The following is a 25,945-nucleotide window of genomic DNA, read 5'->3' on the forward strand; positions in this document are numbered from 1 at the left end:
GTAATACCCTCACTTCATCAATGGATAGATAATACTCACAGAAAATCAATAAGGAAACAATAACCTAAAAGGATACATGAAACCAGACAGGACTTAACAGGTACACAAAGAATATTCCCTCCAAAAGCAACTGAACACACACTGTACTTCAATGCACATGGAGCATTCTTCAGCAGAGATCATATGTTGGGCCACAAAACAAGTCTTATTAATTTAAGAAGATTGAAATTATATCAAATATGTTTTCTGACCACAACTGTATAAAACTAGAAAGCAATAAGAAAACTGGAAAATTAACAGATGTGTAGAGTTACAACAACCTGTTACTGCACAACCAATGGGTCTAATGAGAAAACAAAAGAGAAGTAAGAAAACTTACCTTGAGACAAATGAAAATGGAAAACAACACACCAACACATACAGGACGCAGCAACAGCAGTTCTGCAAGGGAATTTCAGAGTGATAAACGCCTACGTGGAGAAACAAGAAAAGTCTCAAACTAACTTCACATCTCAAGGAACTAAAAAAGAACAAACAAAAGTTAGCAGAAGAAAGTAAATATCAAATTTCAGAGCAGTTAAAATGAAATGCAAAATAGAAAGACATAGAAAAGATCAATGAGACTAAGAGACGTTTTCTTAAAAACATAAAATTGACAAACCTTTGGCTAGATGCACCAAGAAAAAGAGAAAATGCAAATAAAAATTAGAAACAAAAGAGGATACATTACAACTGATACCACAGAAAACATACAGGATCATAAGAGACTACTAGGAACAACTACACAACAACAAATGGACAACCCTAAAGAACTGGATAAATTTCTCAAAACATACAACCCCGAAGACAATCATGAAGAAACAGAATATCTGAACAGACCTATTACTAGTCAGAAGATTGATTCAGGAAACAAAACCTCCCAGTAAACCAAAGTCAGGACCAGATGGCTTCACTGGTGAATTCCACCAAACATTTAAAGAAGAACTAAACTGATCCTTTTCAAGTTGTCACCAAAAAAGATGAAGGAACGCTTCCAAACTCATTTTTTTAGCTCAGCAGTGCCTTGATACCAAATTGGACAGGAACACCATGAGAGAATAAGCTTACAGACCCATATCCCTTAGGAATATAGATACAAACCCCTCAATCAAATATTAGCAAATGAAATTAACATAATGTTAGAAGAATTATACACCATGATCAAATGGTTTTATTCCAGGAATGCAAAGGTGGTTCAACATCTGCAAATCAATCAATGCGATATACCACATGAACAAAAGGAAGAATAAAAATCATATGATCAGCACAACAGATACAGAAAAATCATCTAACAAAATTTAATAGCCATTTATGGCAAAAACTCTCAAGAAAGTGGGTATAGGTATCAAAACCACAATAAGATATCCCCTCATGCCTGTCAGAACAGCTAAAATGAACAACTCAGGAAAAACAGGTGTTGGTGAGGACATGGAGAAAGGGGAGCCCTCTTACACCACTGGTGGGAATACAACCTGGTACAGTTACTCTGGAAAACAGTATGGAGGTTCCTCAAGATGTTAAAAATAAATCTGTCCTATGATCCAGCAATTGCACTACAATGTATTTATCCAAGAATATAAAAAATACAGGGGCACATGCATCCTGATACTTATAGCAGCATTACCAACAATAGGCAAATTATGGAGAGAGCCCAAGTGTCCATCAACACATGAATGGATAAAGAAGAACGTGATGTATATATATAATGGAGTATCACTTACCCATCAAAAAGAATGAAATCTTGCTATTTGTAACGACATGAAAGGAACTAGAGGGTATTAAGCTAAGTGAAATAAGTCAGAGAAAGACAAATACCATATGATTTCACTCAAATGTGGAATTTAAGAATTGAAACAGATGAACACAGGGAAAGGAAGGGAAAGTAAAATAAGATGAAAACAGAGAGGGAGACAAACCATAAGAGACTCTTAACTGTAGGAGACAAACTGAGGATTGCAGAAGGGGAGAGGGGTGGGAGGATGGGGTAACTGGGTGACGGGCATTAAGGAGGGCACATGATGGAATGTGTACTGGGTGTGATATGCAACTGATGAATCACTGACCTCTACCTCTGAAACCAATAATACACCGTATATGTTAACTAACAAGAATTTAAATGAAAACTTGGAAGAAAATAAAAGTGGGTATAGGTGAATCTACCTCAACATAACCAAGGTCGTAAATGACAAGCCCACAGCTACCATCACACCCAATAATGAAGAGCTGAAAGCTTCTCCTCTGAGACCAGGAACAACACAAGGATGCCCGCTTCTGCCACTTTGACTCATCATAGCTGGAAGTCTTTTCCAAGTCAGCAAAAAAAGAAATAGAAAGCATCCAAATGCTAAAGGAAGAAGTAAAACTGTCACTATTTCCTGATGACATGATCTTATACATAGAAAACCCTAAAGACTCCACCAAAAGAATGTTAGAATAAATGAATTCAGGAAGATGCAGGATACAACATACAAATCTGTTGGGTTTCTATATACTAGTTAGGAACTATCAGAAAGATAAATTTAAAAATTCAGAAAACAATTCCATCTACAATGGCATCAAAAAGAATAAGATACCTAGAAATAAATTTAACCTAGGAGATCAAAGACTTGCACACAGAAAACCATAAGACATTGATGAAATAAACTGGAGAGGACAAAAATAAATGGAAAGATATTCCATGCTTGTGGACAGGAACAATTAATATTGTTAAAATGCCCACACCCAAAAGAATTAATACAATCCCTACAGAAATTTCAATGACATTTCTCACAGAAATAAACAATCCTAACATTTATATGGAACCACAAAAGACCCCAAATAGCCAAAGCAATCTTGAAAAAGAAGAACAAAGCCGGAGGCATCACCCTCCCTGATTTCAAACTATATCACAAAACGATAGTGATCTGAACAGGATAGTATTGGCATAAAAACAGCCACATGGATGAATGGACCAGAACAGAGAGCCTAGAAATAAACCAACACGTGTATGATCAATTAATTTAAAGCAAAGGAATCAAGAATATACAATGGGGGAAAGGACAGTCCCTTCAAAAAATGGTGTGCGGAAAACTGGACATGCAAAAGAATGAAACTGGACTGCTGTCTTACACCATATACAAAAATTTACTCAAAACGGATTGAAGAATTGCACATGATACCTGAAATCACAAAACTCCTAGAAGAAAACAACAGGTGGTAAGCTCCTTGACAGCAGTCTTGGCAATGATTTTTTTTGGATTTGACACCAAAAGCGAAGGCACCAAAAGCGAAGGCAACAAAAGCAAAAGTAAGTAAGTGGGACATATCAAAACAAAAAGCGTCTGCACAGCAAAGAAAACCATCACAAAATAAAAAGGCAACCTGAGGCACCTGGATGGCTCAGTGAGTTGAGAGCCCAACTCTTTGGTTTCGGCTCAGGTCATGATCTCAGGGTTGTGAGATCGAGCCCCACGTTGGGCTCGGAGCTGAGCACAGAGTCTGCTGGAGATTCTCTCCCTCTGTCCCTCCTCCCGTTTCTGCATGTGTGCGTGCATGCACTTGCTCTAAAATAAATAAACGTTTTTTAAAAGAAATTTAAAAAGCAACCTACGAAGTGGGAGAAAATACTTGAAAATCATGTATCTGATAAGGGGTTAATATAAAGATGTATTTTAAAAACTCATACAACTAATAGCAAAACAACAACAACAACAACAACAACAAAAGGCCAAATAACGCAATTAAAAAATGAGCAGAGGCTCTGAATAGACATTTTTCCAAAGAAGATGTCCAGACAGGACAACAGACACATTACAAAGTGTGCAGCATAGTAATAATGAGAGAAATGCACATCAAAGCCGCAGTGAGATGTCACCTCACACCTGCCAGATCGGCTAGGGTCAAAGAGACAAATGGCAGGTGTTGGCGAGGACGTGTAGACAAGGGAGTCCTCGGGCACCGCTGGTGGGAGTGTGAACTGGTGCAGCCACTGTGGACAACAGTGTGGAGGCTTCTCAAAAAATTACACATAGAACTACCCTGCAATCCAGTACTTCCATTTCTGGGTATTTATCTGAAGAAAATGGAAACACCAATTTGAAGAGACACCCCTGTAGGTTCACCGCAGCACTACCTACACGGACACGGATGAGCCCAAGCTCATCTACTGAATAAAGATGATGTATATATATACATGCAGCCCTAAAAAAGAAATTCTTGCCCTCTGGACAAACCGAAAAAATAAAAAATAAAAAAATAAACTCCTCCTCCAAGAAAACAAAGCTCCAGCTTTGTGGACCTGAAGCTTATAAAAATTTGGGGGTCTTCTTTAAGAAAAAGAATAGAGAATTACCGAAATATTTATGTTAAATTTTAAAAACACAATCATAAAATACACATTTGAAAAGTTTACAAATACTATAAAAAACACAAAAATGAAACAAATTGCAACAGTATCTGTTAGAATTCTTTTATGTGGTAAAAACCAAATCTTATACATAACAGTGCCCCTTCTTCCTAGAAGCAGGAGAACCAGGTGCAATCCTACTGAGACTCAGACAATGTCCCGAGGATCCACCCTTGGGCTCTGCTGCCTGGGGAGGCAGCTCTGCTCCCACACTGATCAGGGTAACCCACCCTTAGCAGCTCAGGCTCACGTCCCCACAACATCAATGCAGAGGGCAGAAGACCGGGCTTCACCAACAGCTCAAACAGGCCAGAACTCACAGTTTCTAGCTGTAACTGGCTGAAGCCAGAGTGTATGGGCTGGCTCAGCCATGCCCCTCCCACCCCCTATAGACCTGCTAGTGGCCAAGGCTGCAGAGGAAGCAGGCAGACAGTGAGAGTGGGGTGCCCCTCCACAAAGACACCACAGTGCTGCTACAGTTGGGGGGGGGGGGAAGGCCGAGCTGCAACAATACCCACTCCCCAGATCACTGAGCTACCCTTCCATTTGTAAATATGGTTTCTGAACTCATGAATAGGCATATTGAAAGAATACATGAAACAAAGTAAGTATCTGTTTAAGGTCCAAATATATAATTAGAATTGTAGATAATATAACTCAAGAAACCTTGATTAGTATGTACTCACTCCCTTTAGGATGCACAATGCAAACTATGACCATTCTAGTATCTGGTAAATGAACTACTCTTATCTTTTCAATTAATAAATGTAATTTATTTATTAATAATAAATAGGGCAAAAGTAATTTCTTTAAAAAATTTCTTCAAAACTCACTCTTGGTAACAAAGAAATAAAATTTATAGTAAGTTTTTCCCCTACCAAACTGTTAAAGATCAAAAAGAATCAAGTAACAATAAAGACAAAGCCACCAAGAAATAACCCACAAACACTTAGTGCACATGAAAAGCATGGTGAGGTGACAGCGCATTCACATGAGGAGTAAGTGTCCCCTCCTCTGTGCACATGTAAGCCTCTGTGGAACACAAGGCTGGATATCAGTGATTCTTTCGTCCCTCTAGCAGCCCCCTTGTGCAGTGCGTAACCTGCACAAATGTACACAGCACTTTGGATGAAGTGTATGAAGTGTAAGGTGATGAAAATTTTTGTAAATTACTATTCAGAGTATAAACTGCCACAAAATTGTGGAGAGCAATTCGGCAATACTAAGACTTAATATGCACAATTCCAATAAGAATTCAGACTTAATAAATATTTAAAGAGGTATGCAAAGTGATACAGAGATGAACAATGATATGATGTTAGAAATAAAGAAAAAAGAGAGATAAACATGTATGAAACTAGAGGACAAATGCAAAAGGAAAGCTGGAAAATTCATATACATGTGATGATTAAACACATCTACTGAACAAACAATGGGTCAGAAAAGAAACCAAAAGAGAAAGTTAAAAATACCTTGAGACAAATGAAAATGGAAATACAGCATACCAAAATTTATGGGACGCAGCAAAAGCAGTTTTTTGTTTTTTTGTGTGTTTTTTTGTGTGTTTTTTTTAAAGATTTTATTTATTTATTTGACAGAGATAGAGACAGCCAGCGAGAGAGGGAACACAAGCAGGGGGAACACAAGCATACCAAAATTTATGGGACGCAGCAAAAGCAGTTTTTTGTTTTTTTGTGTGTTTTTTTGTGTGTTTTTTTTAAAGATTTTATTTATTTATTTGACAGAGATAGAGACAGCCAGCGAGAGAGGGAACACAAGCAGGGGGAACACAAGCATACCAAAATTTATGGGACGCAGCAAAAGCAGTTTTTTGTTTTTTTGTGTGTTTTTTTGTGTGTTTTTTTTAAAGATTTTATTTATTTATTTGACAGAGATAGAGACAGCCAGCGAGAGAGGGAACACAAGCAGGGGGAACACAAGCATACCAAAATTTATGGGACGCAGCAAAAGCAGTTTTTTGTTTTTTTGTGTGTTTTTTTGTGTGTTTTTTTTAAAGATTTTATTTATTTATTTGACAGAGATAGAGACAGCCAGCGAGAGAGGGAACACAAGCAGGGGGAACACAAGCATACCAAAATTTATGGGACGCAGCAAAAGCAGTTTTTTGTTTTTTTGTGTGTTTTTTTGTGTGTTTTTTTTAAAGATTTTATTTATTTATTTGACAGAGATAGAGACAGCCAGCGAGAGAGGGAACACAAGCAGGGGGAACACAAGCATACCAAAATTTATGGGACGCAGCAAAAGCAGTTTTTTGTTTTTTTGTGTGTTTTTTTGTGTGTTTTTTTTAAAGATTTTATTTATTTATTTGACAGAGATAGAGACAGCCAGCGAGAGAGGGAACACAAGCAGGGGGAGTGGGAGAGGAAGAAGCAGGCCCACAAGAGGAGCCTGATGTGGGGCTCAATCCCATAACGCCAGGACCACGCCCCGAGCCGAAGGCAGATGCTTTAACCGCTGTGCCACCCAGGCGCCCCAGCAAAAGCAGTTTTAAAAGGGAATTCATAGTGATAAACGCCTACATCAAGAAATAAGAAAAATCTCAAATAACCAACCTAACATTACATCTGAAGGAACTAGAAAAAAGAGGAACAAATGAAGCCTGAAGTTAGTAGAAGAAAAGAAATAACACAGATAAGAGCAGAAATAAATGATACAGAGACTAACAGACAATAGAAGAGATCAATGACACCAAGAACTGGTTCCTTGAACAGATAAAATTGACAGATCTTTAGCTAGACTCACGAATATGAAAGAGAGAGAAGACCCAAATAATTTCAGAAATGAAAGAGATGTCACAACTCATCCCACCAAAATACACAGGATCCTAAGAGACTATTATGAACAGTTAAACACCAACAAATTGGACAATCTAGAAAAAATGCATAAATTCCTAGAAACACACAATGTACCAAGACTGAGTCATGAAGAGAGAGAAAATCTGAACTGATTAATTACTAGTGAGGAGACTGAATCAATAATCAAAACCTCCAAAAAACAAAAGCCCAAGACCAGACAGCTTCACTGGTAAATTCTACCAAACATTCAAAGTAGAGTGAATACCAATCCTCCTCAAATTCCTCCAAAAAATAAAAGCTGAGGAACAGCTCCAAACGCAGTCTACAAAGCCAGTGTTACCCCGACACCACACCACACAAGCAAGCACACCACAGGAAAAGAAGCACAAGCCAGTGTCCCATACCCATAGCTACAAAATCCTCAATAAAATCTTACCAAACTGAATTCAATACTCATCAGAGACATACACCATGATCCAGTAGGATTTATTCCAGGGATGCAAGGATGGCTCAACACACACAAGTCGATGTGATACGCGACAGTAACAAATAAAGGATAAAAGTTACCCGATGATCTCATAGAAGCAGAGAAAGCATCTGACAAAATTCAACATCCACGTATGACAAAAACTCTCAACAAGGTGGGTCTAGGTGAATATACGTCAACATAACAGAGGCCGTAATGACAAGCCCACAGCTACCATCACACTCAATGGTGAAGAGCTGAAAGCTTCCCCTCTGAGATCAGAAAAAACAGAAGGATGCCCACTTCTGCCACTTTGACTCAACACAGCTGAAAGTCCTGGCCTGAGCAACTTGGCAAGAAAATCAGAAGGCATCCAAATTGGAAAGTTAGAAGTAAAATGGTCATTATTTACAGATGACATGATACTATATATAGAAAACCCTAGCGGCACCTGGGTGGCTCAGCCGTTAAGCGTCTGCCTTCGGCTCAGGTCATAATCCTAGAGTCCTGGGATCAAGCCCTGCATCAGGCTCCCTGCTTGGCCGGAAGCCTGCTTCTCCCTCTCCCACTCCCCCTGCTTGTGTTCCCTCTCTCACTGTCTCTCTCTGTCAAATAAATAAATAAAATCTTTAAAAAAAAGAGAGAGAGAAAAAAGAAAACCCTAAAACCTCCACCAATTATTACAATAAATGAATTCAGTAAAATCACAGGATTCAAAATCAACATACAAAAATCTGTCATGTTTCTACATGCTAATAACATGCTACTGAAAGAGAAATTAAGAAAACAATCCCAATTATAATGGCACCAAAAGAGAATAAAATACCTAGGAATAAATTTAATCAAGGAGGTCAAACATATATACACTGAAAACTGTAAGACACTGATAAAAAAAAAAAACCTGAAGGAGACACAAATACATGGAAAGATACTCAGTTTTCATGGACTGGAAGAACTAATGTTGTTAACATGTCAACACTACCCAAAGCAATCTACAGATCTGGTGCCATCCCTATCAAAATTCCGAAAGCATATTTCACAGAAATAGAACAATCCTAACGTGTTTATGGAACCACGAAAGATCGTGAATTGCCAAAGCAATCTCCAGAAAGGAGAGCAAAGCTGGAGAGGTCACACTCCCTGATTTCAAAATTTATCACAAAGCTGTAATCATCGAAACAGTACAGTACTGGCATAAAAACAGACACAGAAATCAACAGACTAGAGCATGCAGAAATAAACCCTCACGTATGTGGTCAATGAAGCCAAGAGTGGGGAAAGGACAGGCTCTTTAATAAATGGTGCCAGGAAAATTGGACAGCTTCATGCAAAAGAATGATACCGGACCACTACCTCGCATACCCACCAAATTAAGGTGAAATGGATTAAAGAGTTCGACAGAAGACCTGAAACTATAAACTCCCAGAAGGAAATGTAGGGGGTTAGCTCCTTGACATTCATTCGTCTTAGAGATGATTTATTTTAATCTGACACCAAAAGCAAAGGCAACAAAAGCAAAAAAACAGGTGGGACACATCAAACTAAAAAGCTTCTGCACAGCAAAGGAAACCATTCACAACATGAAAAGGCAACCTAGTGAATGGGAGAAAATATGCGCAAATCATATACCTGACACAGAATATCCAAAATATATGAAGAATTTTAAACTCAACATTTTACTATCCAATTTAAAAATGGGCAGAAGATCTGAATAGATATTTTTCCAAAGGAGACATACAAATGGACAACAAGTATATGAAAAGGTGATCATAATTATCAGAAATGTATATCAAAACCACAATGAGATTTAAAAATTTTTTAAAAATACAATGAGATACCCCCTTACACATGTCAGAACGGCTAAAATCAAGAACACAAGAAATAATAGGTGTTGGCAAGGATGTGGAGAAAGGGGAACCCTCTTACACTGTTGGTGGGAATGCAAGCTGGTACAGCCACTCTGGAAAACAGTATGGAGGTTCCTCAAAAAGATAAAAACAGAACTACCATGTGTGGTAATACCTCTTCTGGGTATTTATCTATCAAGATGAAAACACTACCTTGAAATTACACCTGCACCCCCCTGTTCACTGCAGCATTATTCACAGTAACAAAGACATGGAAACAACCTAAGTGTCCATCAATGGATACACAGATAAAGAAGATGGGGCAAATGTATATATACTAGAATACTATCCAGCCACAAAAAATCATGAAATCTTGGCATTTGCAACAACACAGGTGCACCCTGAGGGCATTATGCTGAGCGAAATCAGTCAGATGCAGGACAAACACCAGATGATCTCACTTACATATGGGATCTAAACATGACAAGTGAAGCTCACAGATATGAGACCAGAGAGATCACTGACTGCTGGTCGCCAGAGTCGGTAGGCGGGGAATGTACAAAATGAGTACTGGGGGTCAAATGTCACCAACTTCCAGTTATAAAGTAAGTCCTGAGGAATGTCAGGTCTGGCGTGGTACCTAGAGTTAAGGATGCCACCTGCACATTTGCAAGCTGCTGGCAGAGAAATTCTTAGATGTTCTCATCGCAAGAAACAATGTGTAAGTATGCATGGTGACCACGTTCCCTAGACTATGGTGGTCATTTCACACTGTGTACAAATATCCAATTATGCTGCACGCCCAAGACTTCTCTAATATTACATGTCAGTGCACCTCAACTGCAACAATGGGAAACAAAATCAGGTCAGCGAGACTTGGATAAATAAGTTATCGATCTAGACAACAAAAAATGAGGTTAATTTATCAGGATAAAGAGCTTCCGCACAGCCAAGCAAACAGTCAAAAAAACTAAGAGACAGCCCACAGAATGGGAGAATATATTTGCAAAGGACACCACAGATAAAGGACCTGGTATCCAAGATCTACAAAGAACTTCTCAAACTCAATACACGAGAAACAAATAAACAAATCATAAAATGGGCAGAAGATATGAACAGACACTTTTCCAATGAAGACATACAAATGGCTAACAGACACATGAAAAAATGTTCAAAATCATTAGCCATCAGGGAAATTCAAATCAAAACCACACTGAGATACCACCTTACGCCAGTTAGAATGGCAAAGATAGACAAGGCAAGAAACAACAATTGTTGGAGAGGATGTGGAGAAAGGGGATCCCTCCTACATTGTTGGTGGGAATGCAAGTTGGTACAGCCACTCTGGAAAACAGTGTGGAGGTCCCTTAAAAAGTTAAAAATTGAACTACCCTATGACCCAGCCATTGCACTACTGGGTGTTTACCCCAAAGATACAGACGTAGTAAAGAGAAGGGCCATATGCACCCCAATGTTCATAGCTGCATTGTCCACAATAGCCAAATCATGGAAGGAGCCGAGATGCCCTTCAACAGATGACTGGATTAAGAAGCTGTGGTCCATATATACAATGGAATATTACTCAGCTATCAGAAAGAACGAATTCTCAACATTTGCTGCAACATGGACGGCACTGGAGGAGATAATGCTAAGTGAAATAAGTCAAGCAGAGAAAGACAATTATCATATGATTTCTCTCATCTATGGAACATAAGAACTAGGAGGATCGGTAGGGGAAGAAAGGGATAAAGAAAAGGGGGGTAATCAGAAGGGGGAATGAAACATGAGAGACTATGGACTATGAGAAACAAACTGAAGACTTCAGAGGGGAGGGGGTGGGGGAATGGGATAGACTGGTGATGGGTAGTAAGGAGGGCACGTATTGCATGGTGCACTGGGTGTTATACGCAACTAATGAAGCATCAAACTTTACATCGGAATCTGGGGATGTACTGTATGGTGATTAACATAATATAATAAAATAAAATAAAATAAAATAAAAATAAAAATAAAAATAAAAATAAAAAATGAGGTTAAGTCCACACGCACTGACGTGGAACTACTTCCAGGAAATGAACAGCAGCAAGAAAGAGTGACGTGCAAAGTCCGATGAACACACGTTGATAGCAGGAGCATGAATGGAGACTACCTCACTGGAACATGCAGGATGCACCCGCCCTGCACCCTGGGAACCCCAGCCTTGGGCACCAACTCCGCCGAGTCTTGTGCACATGGGAATAAGAGGAGAACCCCGTTCCCCCAGTGCTCCCTGTTCACCTTCTCTCTGCCAGCACACCCATTTGCTCAATCTCTCAGCCAGCCCTGGGAGCTCTAGCTACAACACACACCCAGAACCTGCACCTTGTCACCTCCCCCCCAACACCTCCATCCTCCCCCCCAACACCTCCATCCTTCCCATGCGACGACCGCCTATTTTGTGGGGATCACCTCCCCCAGAACCTGCACCTTGTCACCCCGCCCAACACCTCCATCCTCCTCACGCCACGGTCACCTCTCTGGTGGGGATTACTGAGAGCCTCTTCTCTGCCCTTGTCTATCTGCAGCCCACTTTTTTTTTTTTAAGATTTTATTTATTTATTTGACAGAGAGAGACACAGCGAGAGAAGAAACACAAGCAGGGGGAGAGGGAGAGGGAGAAGCAGGCTTCTGGCCAAGCAGGGAGCCTGATGCGGGGCTCGATCCCAGGACCCCAGGATCACAACCCAAGCCGAAGGCAGACGCCCAACCCACTGAGCCACCCAGGTGCCCCTGCAGCCCACTTCTAACACAGTGGGCAGAAGGAGCCTGTAAAAGCCTGACCTGAACTAATCTCCCCTCTGTGGAACACCTGTGACTGCCCCCCCCTGCCCTTGGAGAGAAGCCCACGTCACCACAGCATAGGAACAGCATCCACGTGACTGGCCCTGGCTCACTCCAGCATCTGGTGTCCTACTGTCCCCAGGGAGCCCCCTGTCAACAGACCCCTTCCTCAGGGAGCCCCCCCTTCCACAGTTCTGTGTACCCCCTCCTCTCCCTCAACATTCTTGCCTTCCACATGGGCTTTTCCCCCTCGCAGCACTCGTTACATGGAACAAACCACACACTGTACTCATTTCATCCACTTCTGTCTGTCACACTAGAATAAAAGCTCCATCTCGGGGCCTGGGTTTCGGGTCTCCATGTTCTGCTGCATCCCAGTGTGGCAAACACCTCGTGTACCAAGTGGGTACAACAGCAGGTGAAATAAGACCTTGGAACCTCTCGGGTCTGGCTCACGGAGGGATCCATCCATGAGTCCAAGGGGCAGAGGAAGACTCAGGCCCACTGTTCCCAAGCAGCTCTTTTCTGGAGGAGACATGATAGCGGCGTCCTTCCTGTCTACAGGCAAGTCACTCCCCAGCCCTCACGGTGAGGTGTCCAGCCAAGTTGTGAGCGCTGGGGCTAGGAGGTCTGACACACGTTCTGCTCGCAATGAGGGAGTTAATACAAAGTCTCTGATTCCGGCACCTTCAGTGTGCTTGATGAAGGAACAAAGCTTCAGGATTCTGAGAGCAAGCCTGCTGTCTTCCGATTCCCTGGGGCAGTGCAAGCTCAGAAGGCAGAGAAGGAAGGAGCTCTGCTGGAGCCCTCACAAGGCTGGATCTGCCAGGCAGCGCTGGGGCCCACTGGGCACGGAGCAAATGGTCAGTAAGCACCAGTCTCCCGAAGCAGTGTTAGAACGAGGAAATGAGGGGCGCCTGGGTGGCACAGCGGTTAAGCATCTGCCTTCGGCTCAGGGCATGATCCCGGTGTTATGGGATCGAGCCCCACATCAGGTTCCTCTGCTGTGAGCCTGCTTCTTCCTCTCCCACTCCCCCTGCTGTGTTCCCTCTCTCGCTGGCTGTCTCTATCTCTGTCAAATAAATAAATAAAATCTTAAAAAAAAAAAAAAAGAATGAGGAAATGAGCGCAAGTGAATAACTAGGGAGCGAGCAATGGATTGACTGAGCTGGTGAGAGGAAGGGAGGAAGGAAGGAGTGAATTCATAGTAGCCCCGTGTGTTCCCCGGTGGGACTTCTCCCTCTTCCATTGCATAGCTGCTCATGGGTCAGTTCATCTAGGGTTAAGAATCTAAGTGGGTCTATTTAAAAAAGAAGAAGAAAAGAACAGAATGGAAGTTTAGGGTATTGGCAAAAGCATCACTGAAACAACGGGTCATGGACTATAAGCTGGACACAGAGACGCGAGGGGAGAACGTGGGCAGGACGGGAAAACAGGTCAGTAGAAACCTGTGTTTCAAGACTGGGATGCCGCCATTCACGGTTTTGGACCATGGGGACAGTCCTCCGATGGAGAAGAGAAGAAGACCCAGGAATGAGGGGTCCAGCCTTGAGTGGCCAGGCTGTATGAGTGAGCCGGACAGACACTGCAATCATTCTGGTGATAAGCAGTCTCGGCTGCAGAAAACGTCGCCAATGCCCTTGGACATCCCGACAAAACACAGCAGCGACAGAGCTAGTTACCTATGCAGAATAGGATGTGAGCTACAAAAAAGAACTCTGGTTTTTCTTTCTTTTTTTTTTTAAAGATTTTATTTATTTATTCGACAGAGATAGAGACAGCCAGCGAGAGAGGGAACACAAGCACGGGGAGTGGGAGAGGAAGAAGCAGGCTCACAGCGGAGGAGCCTGATGTGGGGCTCGATCCCATAATGCCGGGATCATGCCGAGCCTAAGGCAGACGCCTAACCGCTGTGCCACCCAGGCGCCCCAAGAACTCTGGTTTTTCATATTACGTAGTACACAACGGTGTTTTTCTTGCTTTATAACTGACAAAAAATGCAATACAAAAACAAAGTCAGAGACAGGCATTCACAACCCACCATGAAATCATTACTCAAAAAAAGCAGTAACAACAAATACTGCCCAAAACACTCACTGCTGAGTCTGAGGCTGGAGCTCACTTTCTATGTCACTTATACTTACATTTTTCTTTCCAGTCACTGAAGAAACAACCTAAGGAAGGCTGTCCCAATAAAGATCCTCAGGGAAAAACACCAAAATGACAGGGGTGCTTCTCCGACTAAATAAAGGGGCATGGGAACGCCTCCTCACCTAGGCACTGTGGCTGAGAGAGCCAGCTCTTACTTCAAGGGCCAGACGACTGCAAGAGTCCTCCCCATCATCGTGATCAATGACCCGTTCTGCATTCTCGTAAGGGAATAAAAAATATAGCCTCTTTCCTTTTTCCTTGGGGAGACCCACAGCTTAAAAATGCTTTTTAGGGGTGCCTGGGTGGCACAGCAGTTAAGCGTCTGCCTTCAGCTCAGGGCGTGATCCCGGCATTATGGGATCGAGCCCCACATCAGGCTCTTCCGCTATGAGCCTGCTTCTTCCTCTCCCACTCCCCCTGCTTGTGTTCCCTCTCTCGCTGGCTGTCTCTGTCAAGTAAATAAATAAAATCTTTAAAAAAAAAAAATGCTTTTTAAAGAATTCAACTACCTCCGGATATCCTAGGAACTATTAGAGTTGACGATACTTTCTGTGGAGCCCCGAATTTACAATGCATTCCATTGCTCCGCCCACTGAGAACCAAATGACCAAAATGAGCCTTAAAATACTCAAACTTGGGGGGTGCCTGGGTGGTGCAGTCGGAACGCGTCTGACTCTTGATTTCAGCTCCAGTCATGATCTCAGGGTGGGGAGTTCAAGCCCCATATTGGGCTCTGCGCTCAGCACAGAGTCTGCTTCTCTCTCTCCCTCTGCCTCTACTTGTGCTCTCTTTCTCAAATAAATAAATAAATCTTTAAAAGAATACTCAAACTTGGATTGGAAACAGTGGATAAGGAGAGGTCAATAAAAACAACACAATGAAAAGGTTTAATAAACTAACCACAAAGGGAGAAAACCCTAGAAATGTCACCATTAAGGCAGAGCTGAGCACACTTCAGCCTCCCAGGGCAAGAACTGCCTTCCGTCTACAGCCTCCTCCGAGCCTGGAGTTACTAACAGTGCAATCTGATGGGAAAGGCTACAAATTCTCAAAGACACACAGTATCCAGACGCTGCTCTTCAGTGCCCTCCCTTTGCAAAAATCATAGAAGATCTGACATCAGACACAAAACTGTGTGCAAATCACGCCCTGATGAAGAGATCAAGCCAGATTATTATTAAGTATGACTCTCCCCAAGGCAAAACTTCAAGATCTACTTGGGGGTTGCCCTTCTCCTTGTCCAGTCCATTAGCCACTCTCTTGCTGATTCTGCCCCTCCCCGCCAACTGGCTGCATGGACGCTGCGATGGACACGCACTCACCATCCCTCACCAGTCTGTGTCTGCTAGAATCCCGAACTGGTTGTCCACTCGTCAACCTGTAGCCCAGAGGATCTACCCTGTATCAGGAATCCACAGCTTAGTGAGCAAACCTCTTCAGAAGGGGTGCAAGATGGATCCCCCATATATCACACTGTGCTCTGCAGTACAAGACGTGGTAACTCTACACATCTTTCACATGAAGAACGAAGCACGCAAAATAGGGGTTAATATTTATTTGCTCCATCATCATTAACCTCCATAAGATCATGAATGCTGCTTCAGAAAGCAACTTAATCAGGATTCAAAGTGTGAATGGATTGGCTATCCAACTGACCATGACGAACTGTGTGATTTCTTACCTATTTCCTCCAAACTTTTAATCCTAAATGAGGCAAAAAGAGAACAGAGGGATATTTAAAGGTCTTCTATTTTCATGCCCATTACAAAAAAAAAAAAAAAAATTAACAAAGTTGGTTAGAATCTTGATTGCCTAAATGGTTTTTACAATTTTCCTAGTTTTAGAAAGCCTACCGTAAACCAAAGAATTGGGAGTGCTATTTCTCAAAGACATTCAGGGGACGAGAAGGTCATTTTACACATCAATTTGAAATGGTGGCTACCTATGGTTTTATTTTCTTTATCAAATTTTAGGTTCAAAATTAAATTGCTTTTTTTTCCAGGGAAAGAAAAATATCAGACATTCGCTGCAACTGTGGGTCATCCGTGGCCTCTCCCCAGAGGCCTGGGTATGCACTTTTGTAGAAAGAAGACAAAAGAGGAGAAAGACGAAGAAAAAAGGTAGAGTGGGGAAAAAGAGGCTAGTAGGTTTTCAAGGCAACCACACATCGTAAAGGATGGAGTGTTGACTAATTCTCCATTGGCTTCACCCACTGGTGGGCAGCCCGAGGTTGCTATAAGATTGCCGGGTCAGTAAGGGCACCCGGGCATTTTTCACTACACGCGCAGAAGCACCTATGAGCAAAGCTTACTACTTCAAAGGACTCTGAAAGCAGTTTGAATGGGGGTGGGTGAGGGGAGAGTTTGGGGGGTGGGGGGAAGGGAGATAGGCATACATGGAGTTTATAATGCAAAAAAAATGGGTCGTGACTATATTCTCTAATTCTACGTGTATATAGAAGACATTTAATTCTTAGATGTTTAAAATGTGTGGGATGAGGGGAAAAAATACATGAGGAAAAAACCCACAAACATGCAAATTCCTTAGTGTAGGTGGGGCGGCAGCGGCAGCACCATTTCCTGTGTTACAGCTTTCTCAGTCTGACAGCCACAGCCTGATGAGCCATTCTAGAATGCTGGATGCAGGAGCCTCCACAATTCAGTCATCATCAGGAGTCCATGAAAACCCCAAACACTTCTAGATGTATTCAACCAAGTTCAAATGTAAATAATCTGCTATGAAAACTGTAAGACAAAAAGCAACTTGGAAAATTCACAGCCATGTAACATTATCTAATACTAGTAACATATATAATTACCAATCTTATATAAAATTTACAGCCATAAATATTGAATAAAATTCAGAATGGCAGAGAAATACCACAATATAAATTCAATAAATATAACATGTTATCTTTACTATAATCCCAAATATAAATTAATTTCTGCTTCAAATACTGCAAAAACCAATCTCTAGTCTAAAGCTACTAAATTTCTGTCAGAAAATCAGATGGCCTGAAGCAAAAATAAACTATTGGGACTACACCAAAATAAAAAGCATTTGTACAGAGAAGGAAACAATCAGCAAAACTAAAAGGCAGCCTACAGATGGGAGAAGATATTTATAAATGACATATCAGATAAAGGGCTGGTATCCAAAATCCATAAAGAACTTATGAAACTCAACACCCAAAAAACAAATGATCCAACTAAAAAATGAGCAGGATGGGGCGCCTGGGTGGTGCAGTCAGTTTCGTGTCTTGACTCTTGGTTTCAGCTCAGATCGTGATCTCAGGATTGTGGGATCGAGCCACATGCTGGGCTTCAAGCTCACCAGGGAGTCTGCATGAGACTCTCTCCCTCTGCCCCCACCCCACACAAGCACTCGCATGCTTGCTAAAATAAATAAATAAGTCTTTTTTTTTTTTAAATGGGCAGAATGAACAGACATTTCTCCAGAGAAGACATACAAATGGCCAAGAGACACATGAAAAGATGCTCAACATCACTCAGCATCAGGGAAATACAAATCAAAACCACAATGAGATACCACCTCACACCAGTCAGAATGGCAAAAATTAACAACCCAAGAAACAACAGATGTTGCTGAGGATGTGGAGAAAGGGGAACCCTCTTACACTCCTGGTGGGAGTGCAAGATGGTCCAGCCACTCTGGAAAACAGTAGGGAGGTTCCTCAAGAAGTTAAAAACAGAGCTATCCTACGATCCAGCAATTGCACTACTAGGTATTTACCCCAAAGATACAAATGCAGTGATACAAACGGGGGATGCAAAGGGGCCCCTGCATCCCAATGTTCATAGCAGCAATGTCCACCACAGCCAAACTGTGGAAGGAGCCGAGATGCCCTTCAACAGACGAATGGATAAAGAAGACACGGTTTACATATACAATGGAATATTACTCAGCCATAAAAAAAAAATGAAATCTTCCCATTTGCAATTATGTGGATGGAGCTAGAGGGTACTATGCTAAGCGGTATTAGTCAGAGAAAGACAAATACCATAAGATTTCACTTATATGTGGAATTTAAGAAACAAAAGAAATGAGCAAAGGGGGGATTTAAAAAGAGAGAGAGAGAGACAAATCCAGCAACAGACTTTTAACTACAGAGACACTGCTGGTCACCAGAGATGGCAGGGGAACGGGGAAACAGGTGATGGGGGTTGAAAAGTATACTTATCATGATGAAAAAAATAATAAAATGATTAAAAAAAAGAAAATAAAATCAGATAACCCATCAGTTAAAAACACAGTTGGTAATTATGTAAATGCCAAATAAAAACACAGAGTGAAATTACCTATTAGACCTGTAATACTCTGAAGGAAAAGGGCCTGAGATCTTCCCAATCCTCCAAATGTTCAAGTGCCACTTGTGATACAGACCGCCAGTTATCACACGGTGCTTCTGTGTTTGTGCAATCTCTGTCACCTGGATGTGTGGCTACGCAGCACAGAGAAAACCCCAGCCTCCTCTGCATCCACTGCTCTAGCCGATGAGCTGTGAGCAAGTGCGATCCACGCACCCTCCTCTCCTACCCTACTGACCAGGACGCAGGTGCCGTGGGCCACACTCCACCTCGGGCTGTGCAGAGGAGGCTACGCTCCTGGGAGAGCACAGCAACTGCACAGAATGTCCTTCCACCCCGGAGCAAAGTCACTATACCAGCTCAGGCTTCCAAGAGAGAAAATTGCATTTGTCTAGTGCAGGTCTTGGACATATGAAGCCAAAACCATATCCTGATAGCCTGAGGTTCCTCAGCTATAATGTGGGGTTAATGTAATCCCTTTTTCTCAGATTATTGGAAGGATTAAATGTCTTCAGTAGAAGAAAGTAGCACCTATGGGAAGGTTCTAGACCATCTACTAGGCTCAGTCTTCAGCTAAATAACGTGTGGCTTCTCATCAGCGTTGCGTGTGGGCAAACTCAGCCAATGACAAGTTATGGCACTCTGTGGGGACTTCACCATACATGTGAAGCAGGAAAAGGACGGGGCTCTGCATGGCTGTAACTTACATGCTGTGACTGATAGTACACGGGTTATTCTCACTTTCCATGTCCCGACTCCAGGATTCACACCTCTTCCAGCCATCTTCTGTCTTAATCCAGCTCCATCCAGGAGATCTCCAGTCCTGACCCAAAAATGGCATAGTTCTCCTATAAAAGAAGTCATTTATGTGCAATTAGCAAATTGCCTTTCATTTAGAACATTTATTCATTAATTTTAAAGAACAAAGTTCTTAATATTTAAATGCCTACGTATACTCTAAACGCTCACGAGACCCTGGTGGTGACACAGCACCTTCGTTGTACTAAAATGGTAAGACAGGATAGGCAGTGGTGGATTTACTAACCGGATACTGCATCTGTCAGGACAAGCTTACCAGAGGTACCATCTCAGCTCGTACCTGAAGAGGCAGCAGGAGTCAGAGAATGAGGAAGAACAGGGAGTATTTCACCAAAGAGAGAAAACGCAGAAATTAGAAGCAATGTAACACGAAACATATTCCTGTTCAGCACTGCACATTCTTCAGTTTGGCTGAAGCTTACCATGTGAGAGCGGGCATAGGGGGTGGTGAGAAGTGAGAATGGGAAGCGATCAAGTCAAAGGACTGGACTTTCCTCTGAGGGCAGCAAGGGGCCCAGAAAGGAATTTCAGGAGGTAAAGGACTGAATGAGATTCAAGCTTTACAAAAGCCTCGGGGTCACAGTGTGAGGATGGAAGCTGGAGCTGGCCAGGGCAGGGGTGACACTGGAGGGAGGGAATTAGGACCGACAGCTACCGAACAATGGCCACCAGAAGGTTGGAGTGTGGCTGTGCTGGAGGAGAGAGATTCTAGAAGCATTCAGGAGGCAGAGTCCAAGAGCAGTTAAGGACTTCCGTCTTGCATGCTGTCTGTCTGGCTCTCTCACAGACCCCAAGGGAGCCAGCTGCCATGTGCTCAGCTATCCCAGAAAAGGCCCACGGGGCAGGACCAATACGCCAGAATGGCTGGATATGTGAGGGGAAACCAAAGATAGCCAGGTTTAGCTTCTAGCACCTACGAGATGTTGATTTCAGTTTTGGACAGGCCTGTTAGATTTGATATGAACCCACGGCGATAGGCACTATCGATGGAATCCACGTGTAAGAATCCAGGTGTAAAAATTATGACCTTAAAAAACGATGACACAGATATTATTTCTTTTATAAACCTTATAATTTGGTGAGAGGAAGACCTCAAATATTAGCTCTTCCACTGCCTGGAGTGACCTTCCTCTCGCTCAGTGGTTCTCAACCCTTGCTGTGCATTAACATTACAGTCTTGGAAGCTTTTAGAAAACATACTGCTTAGCATCACCCCAGACAATTAAACAGGAGTATCAGTGGGTGATGGGAGCACACAAGGGAGCTTGATAAACATGAATGAATGCATATACAGATCCATCACTCAGAAGAGAGAGGAAGGCTAGAGAACAGGACAGGAAACTCATCAGCATTCAGGTAGTAACCGAAGCCACAGGAATGATATCACAAGAGAGAACAGATAGAGCCAAGGGAAAAACTGTAAGAGACAAGGACATCTGAGAGACAAGCAGAAAAATTGGAGCCAAGAAAGGGAACTGAAAAGGAAGGCCAAAGAGGTAGGGGGAAGGGAGTAGGAAGTCAAGAGAAGAACATATTTTAGGAAAGGAATGACAGAAAGGAAAATACTATTAACAAGCTAGTACAGTAAGAATTGAAAAGTATATATTGGATTTAGCCACAAAAAGGTAGCGGATAACTCAACCAAAAATAGTTTCAATAATGTGTTATATTAATCTCATATCCAAAATAGACTTGGAGCATTTCGCTAATGTGGAGTACTTCTAACAGAGTACCTGAGAGATAGAAGTTTTCAAATATAAACTCCCAACTATATTTATTATAACTAACAAAAAACAGGCTATTAAGTAGACTTTTATAATGGCTTAGAAGAGACAAAAAAAAAAAAATTAGAAGGAAATTCTAAGTCTTCAACAGTATTCCCGAATCAACTCTAAGTGCTCGCTTCCTTAATGAAACTCGGCTTCCCAGTGAGAACATCTTTAACAGTCACATATTCCTTCAAATTCTTATTTTAGAAGATACTTAAAAATAATTATTTAAATCTCAGCACTATTTTTGTATCATTTTGCAGACTTGTTTCAAACTACCAATCACCCTAAAATGCAGAAGCTGCTACCAGTCAGTTCCTCGTTATCTAAAACTGTCTCCAATAGCATGTATGCACTCCTACCAAAGAAGGCAAGTGCAAACCATTATGATAGAGAAGATGCTGCCTAAAAAGTAATCTTGTGTCATAAAACACAGATGAGAGAAGAATGTCTGTGAGGACCATCTCACAGTTGCCAAAGTATCTCCTGGTATCATATACAGTGGATTCAGAAAAACCTAGGTTTTAAAAAAAAGTGGCAACCATGCAGAACACTGCTACACAGATCAGATAGAGATTACTCCAATGACAGACAGTTAAACACAGACCAAACGTGTTATTACACTATGTGTCCCTTTCCTGAAGGTGTACAATCTAGTCCAAGAACTGAAAAGACAACAGCCACATCTTCTTTATCCATTCATCAGTTGATGGGACATTTGGGCTATTTCTATAGCTTGGCTATCATGGGTAATGCTGCTAGAAACATGCAGGTGCGCCTTCAAATCTGTATTTTTGTTTTCTTTGGGAAATACCTAGCAGTGCAGTTGCTGGGTCTTGGTGGGGGGGGGTGGGCTAGATAGGGGATGGGCATTAAGGAGGGCACTTGTGATGAGCACTGGGTGTTATATGTAAGTGATGAATCACTGAATTCTACTTCTGAAACCAATATTACACTATGTTAATTACAATTTTAAAAAATTTTGAAAAAATAGAACAGCAAATGAGAAAACTCACACAAATAATATATGTAAATATATTTAAAAGAGATTTAAAAATGTATGTGTATGTACTGAATGAGTGGTAAAGAGAGAATAACTGAAAGATATTCAGAGTAAAAAGCAGATCATTTGGGACCTCTGAAGAAAAACCAGGGCATCATCTTGGCTGTTTTTTATTTCCAAGGTCCATGGCCTTAAAGCAGTTAGATCTTAAGTAAATGGAGGGACAAGGGGAAAAAAATACCAATCACAGAAATGGTGGGCAAACAAACATGTGACACCTTTGAGAATAATGAACAGAATACGCTGGCTGAAATAGAGAAATCTTTGGGAAGGTTGGTAAGTAGGCTGGAAAGGTGACTGGAAGCCAGATCATGGAAAACTTGAATGTCAAAGCTGTTTGGACTTTATTCCCCAAATAATTAAGAGTTTTGGGACAATGTACTAATAGGAGCAGTGTTATCTGAGAATAACCTGCCAGGTCCTGTGTGGTAGATGGAGTGGGAAAACGGAGGCAGAAAGTACAACTGAGGCAACACAAACTTCCTGCCAACAGGTCAGCTAACAAACTTTCTTAAAATGTGATGATACACAAACATTGCCCTTGCCTATGTAGGCACTATGCCCACTCACCACTTAAGACACTTCTATTCAGGCCTCGAAAGCAACTCCTAGAACATTAAAGCAAAGTTTTCACTGTGAAGAGTCAGCCTGGTGTTTCAAGTAAGATAATCAACTCTTTTGCAACTACCTCTGTGAGAAATGAATATGGTTAGCTTGATAGTTCAGGTGCTGTTTGTATTTATACAGATTGGAAGGAATGAAGTGCAGCTCCATGGACCATGGAAATAAAAAACAGGACATTTCCAAGGTTTTTATCTTCAACACGGATGAAAAGATTCATTTTGCTGTAGAAGTGTGGATTCCATAGATTTGACATATGTTCTTTGGATCACAATGAAGATTTATTTTAAAGTATAATTCTGTACAGTTCACGAACTAAGGCAGCCTCTGGAATAAGAGTTATTACAAACAATAACAAAAAGCCATCAGGAAAAAGCAAGAAAAAAAAAAAAGACAAGGTGCGATTTGAAAGGTCTGGTATCAAATTTTCAAAAATACTCCCAACCTGAGGCATCTAAATTTGCAGATGGGAAATATTATTGCACTTCTGGAATGATGAATAAAATCACTTTTTATGGAAATGTGTTTATCTGTCCTGCTAAAAGACCTGAACTGCTATAACTTCGTAAGTTTTAATTAAAATCACATTTGTTTAGAAAAATTTCAAAAAAATAAAAGCAAAACTTACTCCTCAAAATCAAGCAGGTAAGAGCAACTACTCAAAGGGCAGCTCTCAGTTTCAAAATAGCTGATACAATTTGCAATTTCATGCACATTTCATGCTAACTGAAGTGAGAAGGCATATGGGGCTAAACACTTACAAATCCTCCCTTAATCTCTGTTGTACCTGGCAGGAGGTGGAAGCACAGGGCTTCCCAGAGCCGACTGGCCTGTGGGAACTCCCAAGAGGAGAGATGCAGAACCAACCAAGAAATGTCTTCCTCCAACAAGCATCCTTTCTTAGCTAATGATAATCCCAGCACACACTTACTAGACCTTAGTTTGAGTTAGGCATTCTTCTGAACAATTTACCTGCACTATCTCAGCCCCCACTCTGCCCTGAAAGACAGAAAATGTTACCACCCCCTTTTATAGCCTTAATTCTCCATTTTATAGAAGAAACTGAGGCACAGCGTCTGGCGGAGCTGGGAATCACATTTCTGGAGTGTCCAGGGCCCATGCTCTATCACTATATTTTTATAACAGCAATTCGTAAGCACCCTGTGAAAAGAAAAGGTAAGATTGTGTTTTTTTTTTTAAGTGTTACCTTATATTACATAAATCACCAGATATGGTCTAAAGTAATGACTGATCTAAATATAAAAACACTAAGGAAAAGAAAGAGAAGAAGAAACAGGGGGTAAACAGAAGGGGGAAGGAACCATGAGAGACTATGGACTCTGGGAAACAAACTGAGGGCTTCACGGGGGGGGTGGGAGGGAATGGGATATGCTGGTGATGGGTATTAAGGAGGGCACGTATTGCATGGTGCACTGGGTGTTACACGCAAGTAATAAATCATGGAACTTTAAAAAAAAATAAATTTAAAATTAAAAATAAATAAATAAATACAAAAAATAAATAAATAAAAAATAAAAACGCCAGGGAAAACATACCAGGAAACATACTCTAATACATTTTAAAAGGCTACGTGTATTTTGCTGTTTAAGTTAGATGACAGGAAACAGGAGTAACTAGAACTTGGAGCCGTTAATAGGTTCATGTTCCAGACAATAAAAGCAGTAAGTATAGAGCTAAAGTTAATCCAATGCATAGTACACCCAGATAACAAGTTACAACGTAAGTAATAGTTTTGTGTTCAGCAAAAATAGCTAGCAAACGAATTTCTTTTCCCCTTATTGCTATGTTTCAACATAAATTGAGAAAACTTTTGTTGTTCTGTAATAAGAAAGACTGGTCCCCAATTCCATAAGTATTCGATCTCTCCATAAGTATTGCTTTCTACCCTTATAAGATTTCCGAATAAATAGCGTCAAACGTGAATATGGCTTGTAAGTGCGAAGGAACTTGATCCCAAAAGAACATCAAGAAGCAGGGAACTGAGGGCTGATCATCAGAAATGGGATTTCCTGTGAGAAGGCCTGAAAGATGGTCACAAATGCTCCAAAGAAATGGAGAGGAGGACCTAAGTCGGGAAAATGCAATCTGAGGAGTATGAATTCTTATGAAAGAATGAGAAAATGTGTCTTCTGGTTAGGGCTGGAGGATACAGATTTGGAAGACCCTAGAAAAGAGGACTTCACACGTTAAAGTAAGGATTCTTTAAATGCCTTGAGTTTTCACCAAAATGAGTTTGAATAGGCTCACAGAGAGCAGTGGAATCCAATAAAGAAGGGGGAAAAGGAGTTTAGGACGATTAGGATGCACAGCCCAGGTATCAGCTGCCAGTGCAGGGAAGCAGGCTCTGTGAGGATACTGGAGGCCCGGACGAGGACTGGGGACCCATGGCCGGCTTGGAGAGGATGCTGAGGCCGTGCATGTGGACCAAGGACCAGGTTTGGGGAAGATGCTGGAGCCACAGAGTGGGGACCAAGGGCCAGGCACGGGGAGGGCACTGGAGCCACAGACGAGGACTGGGGACCGAGGGACAGGCTTGAGAAGCTGGCACCGTGGACGAGGACGGGGGGACCGAGGGCCAGGCAAGGGAAGGACACCGGAGCCAAGGGCGGAGACCGAGGGACCAAGTGAGAAGCTGAAGCCCCGGACGAGGACTGGGGGACCGTGGGTCGGGAAGCAGATGGGTCCCGGACGAAGACCCGTGATCCGGCAGCAGGAAGGGCACGGACGAGGACTGCAGGAACGAGGCGGCAGGTGTCCCCGGGAGAAGGGGGCTCGGGGCGCGCGGGGGCGGGGCGGCGGAG

General features: G+C 41.9%; 1 protein-coding gene across 3 annotated transcripts in view; it reads right to left on the reverse strand.

Moving 5' to 3' along the window:
* Positions 1 to 25,945, reverse strand: part of FBXO25 (F-box protein 25) — a 61,468-nt gene that overhangs the window by 35,214 nt on the left and 309 nt on the right. For all 3 annotated transcript variants that reach the window (XM_002928929.4, XM_019809632.2, XM_011236878.3), the window contains exon 2: positions 19,559 to 19,699. In XM_002928929.4, coding sequence (XP_002928975.1) covers positions 19,559 to 19,692 — 134 coding nt within the window. In that variant the 5' untranslated portion in view covers positions 19,693 to 19,699. The remainder of the gene's footprint in view (positions 1 to 19,558; positions 19,700 to 25,945) is intronic.

The sequence above is a fragment of the Ailuropoda melanoleuca genome, chromosome X, assembly GCF_002007445.2.
Source record: "Ailuropoda melanoleuca isolate Jingjing chromosome X, ASM200744v2, whole genome shotgun sequence".
Classification (NCBI taxonomy): domain Eukaryota; kingdom Metazoa; phylum Chordata; class Mammalia; order Carnivora; family Ursidae; genus Ailuropoda; species Ailuropoda melanoleuca.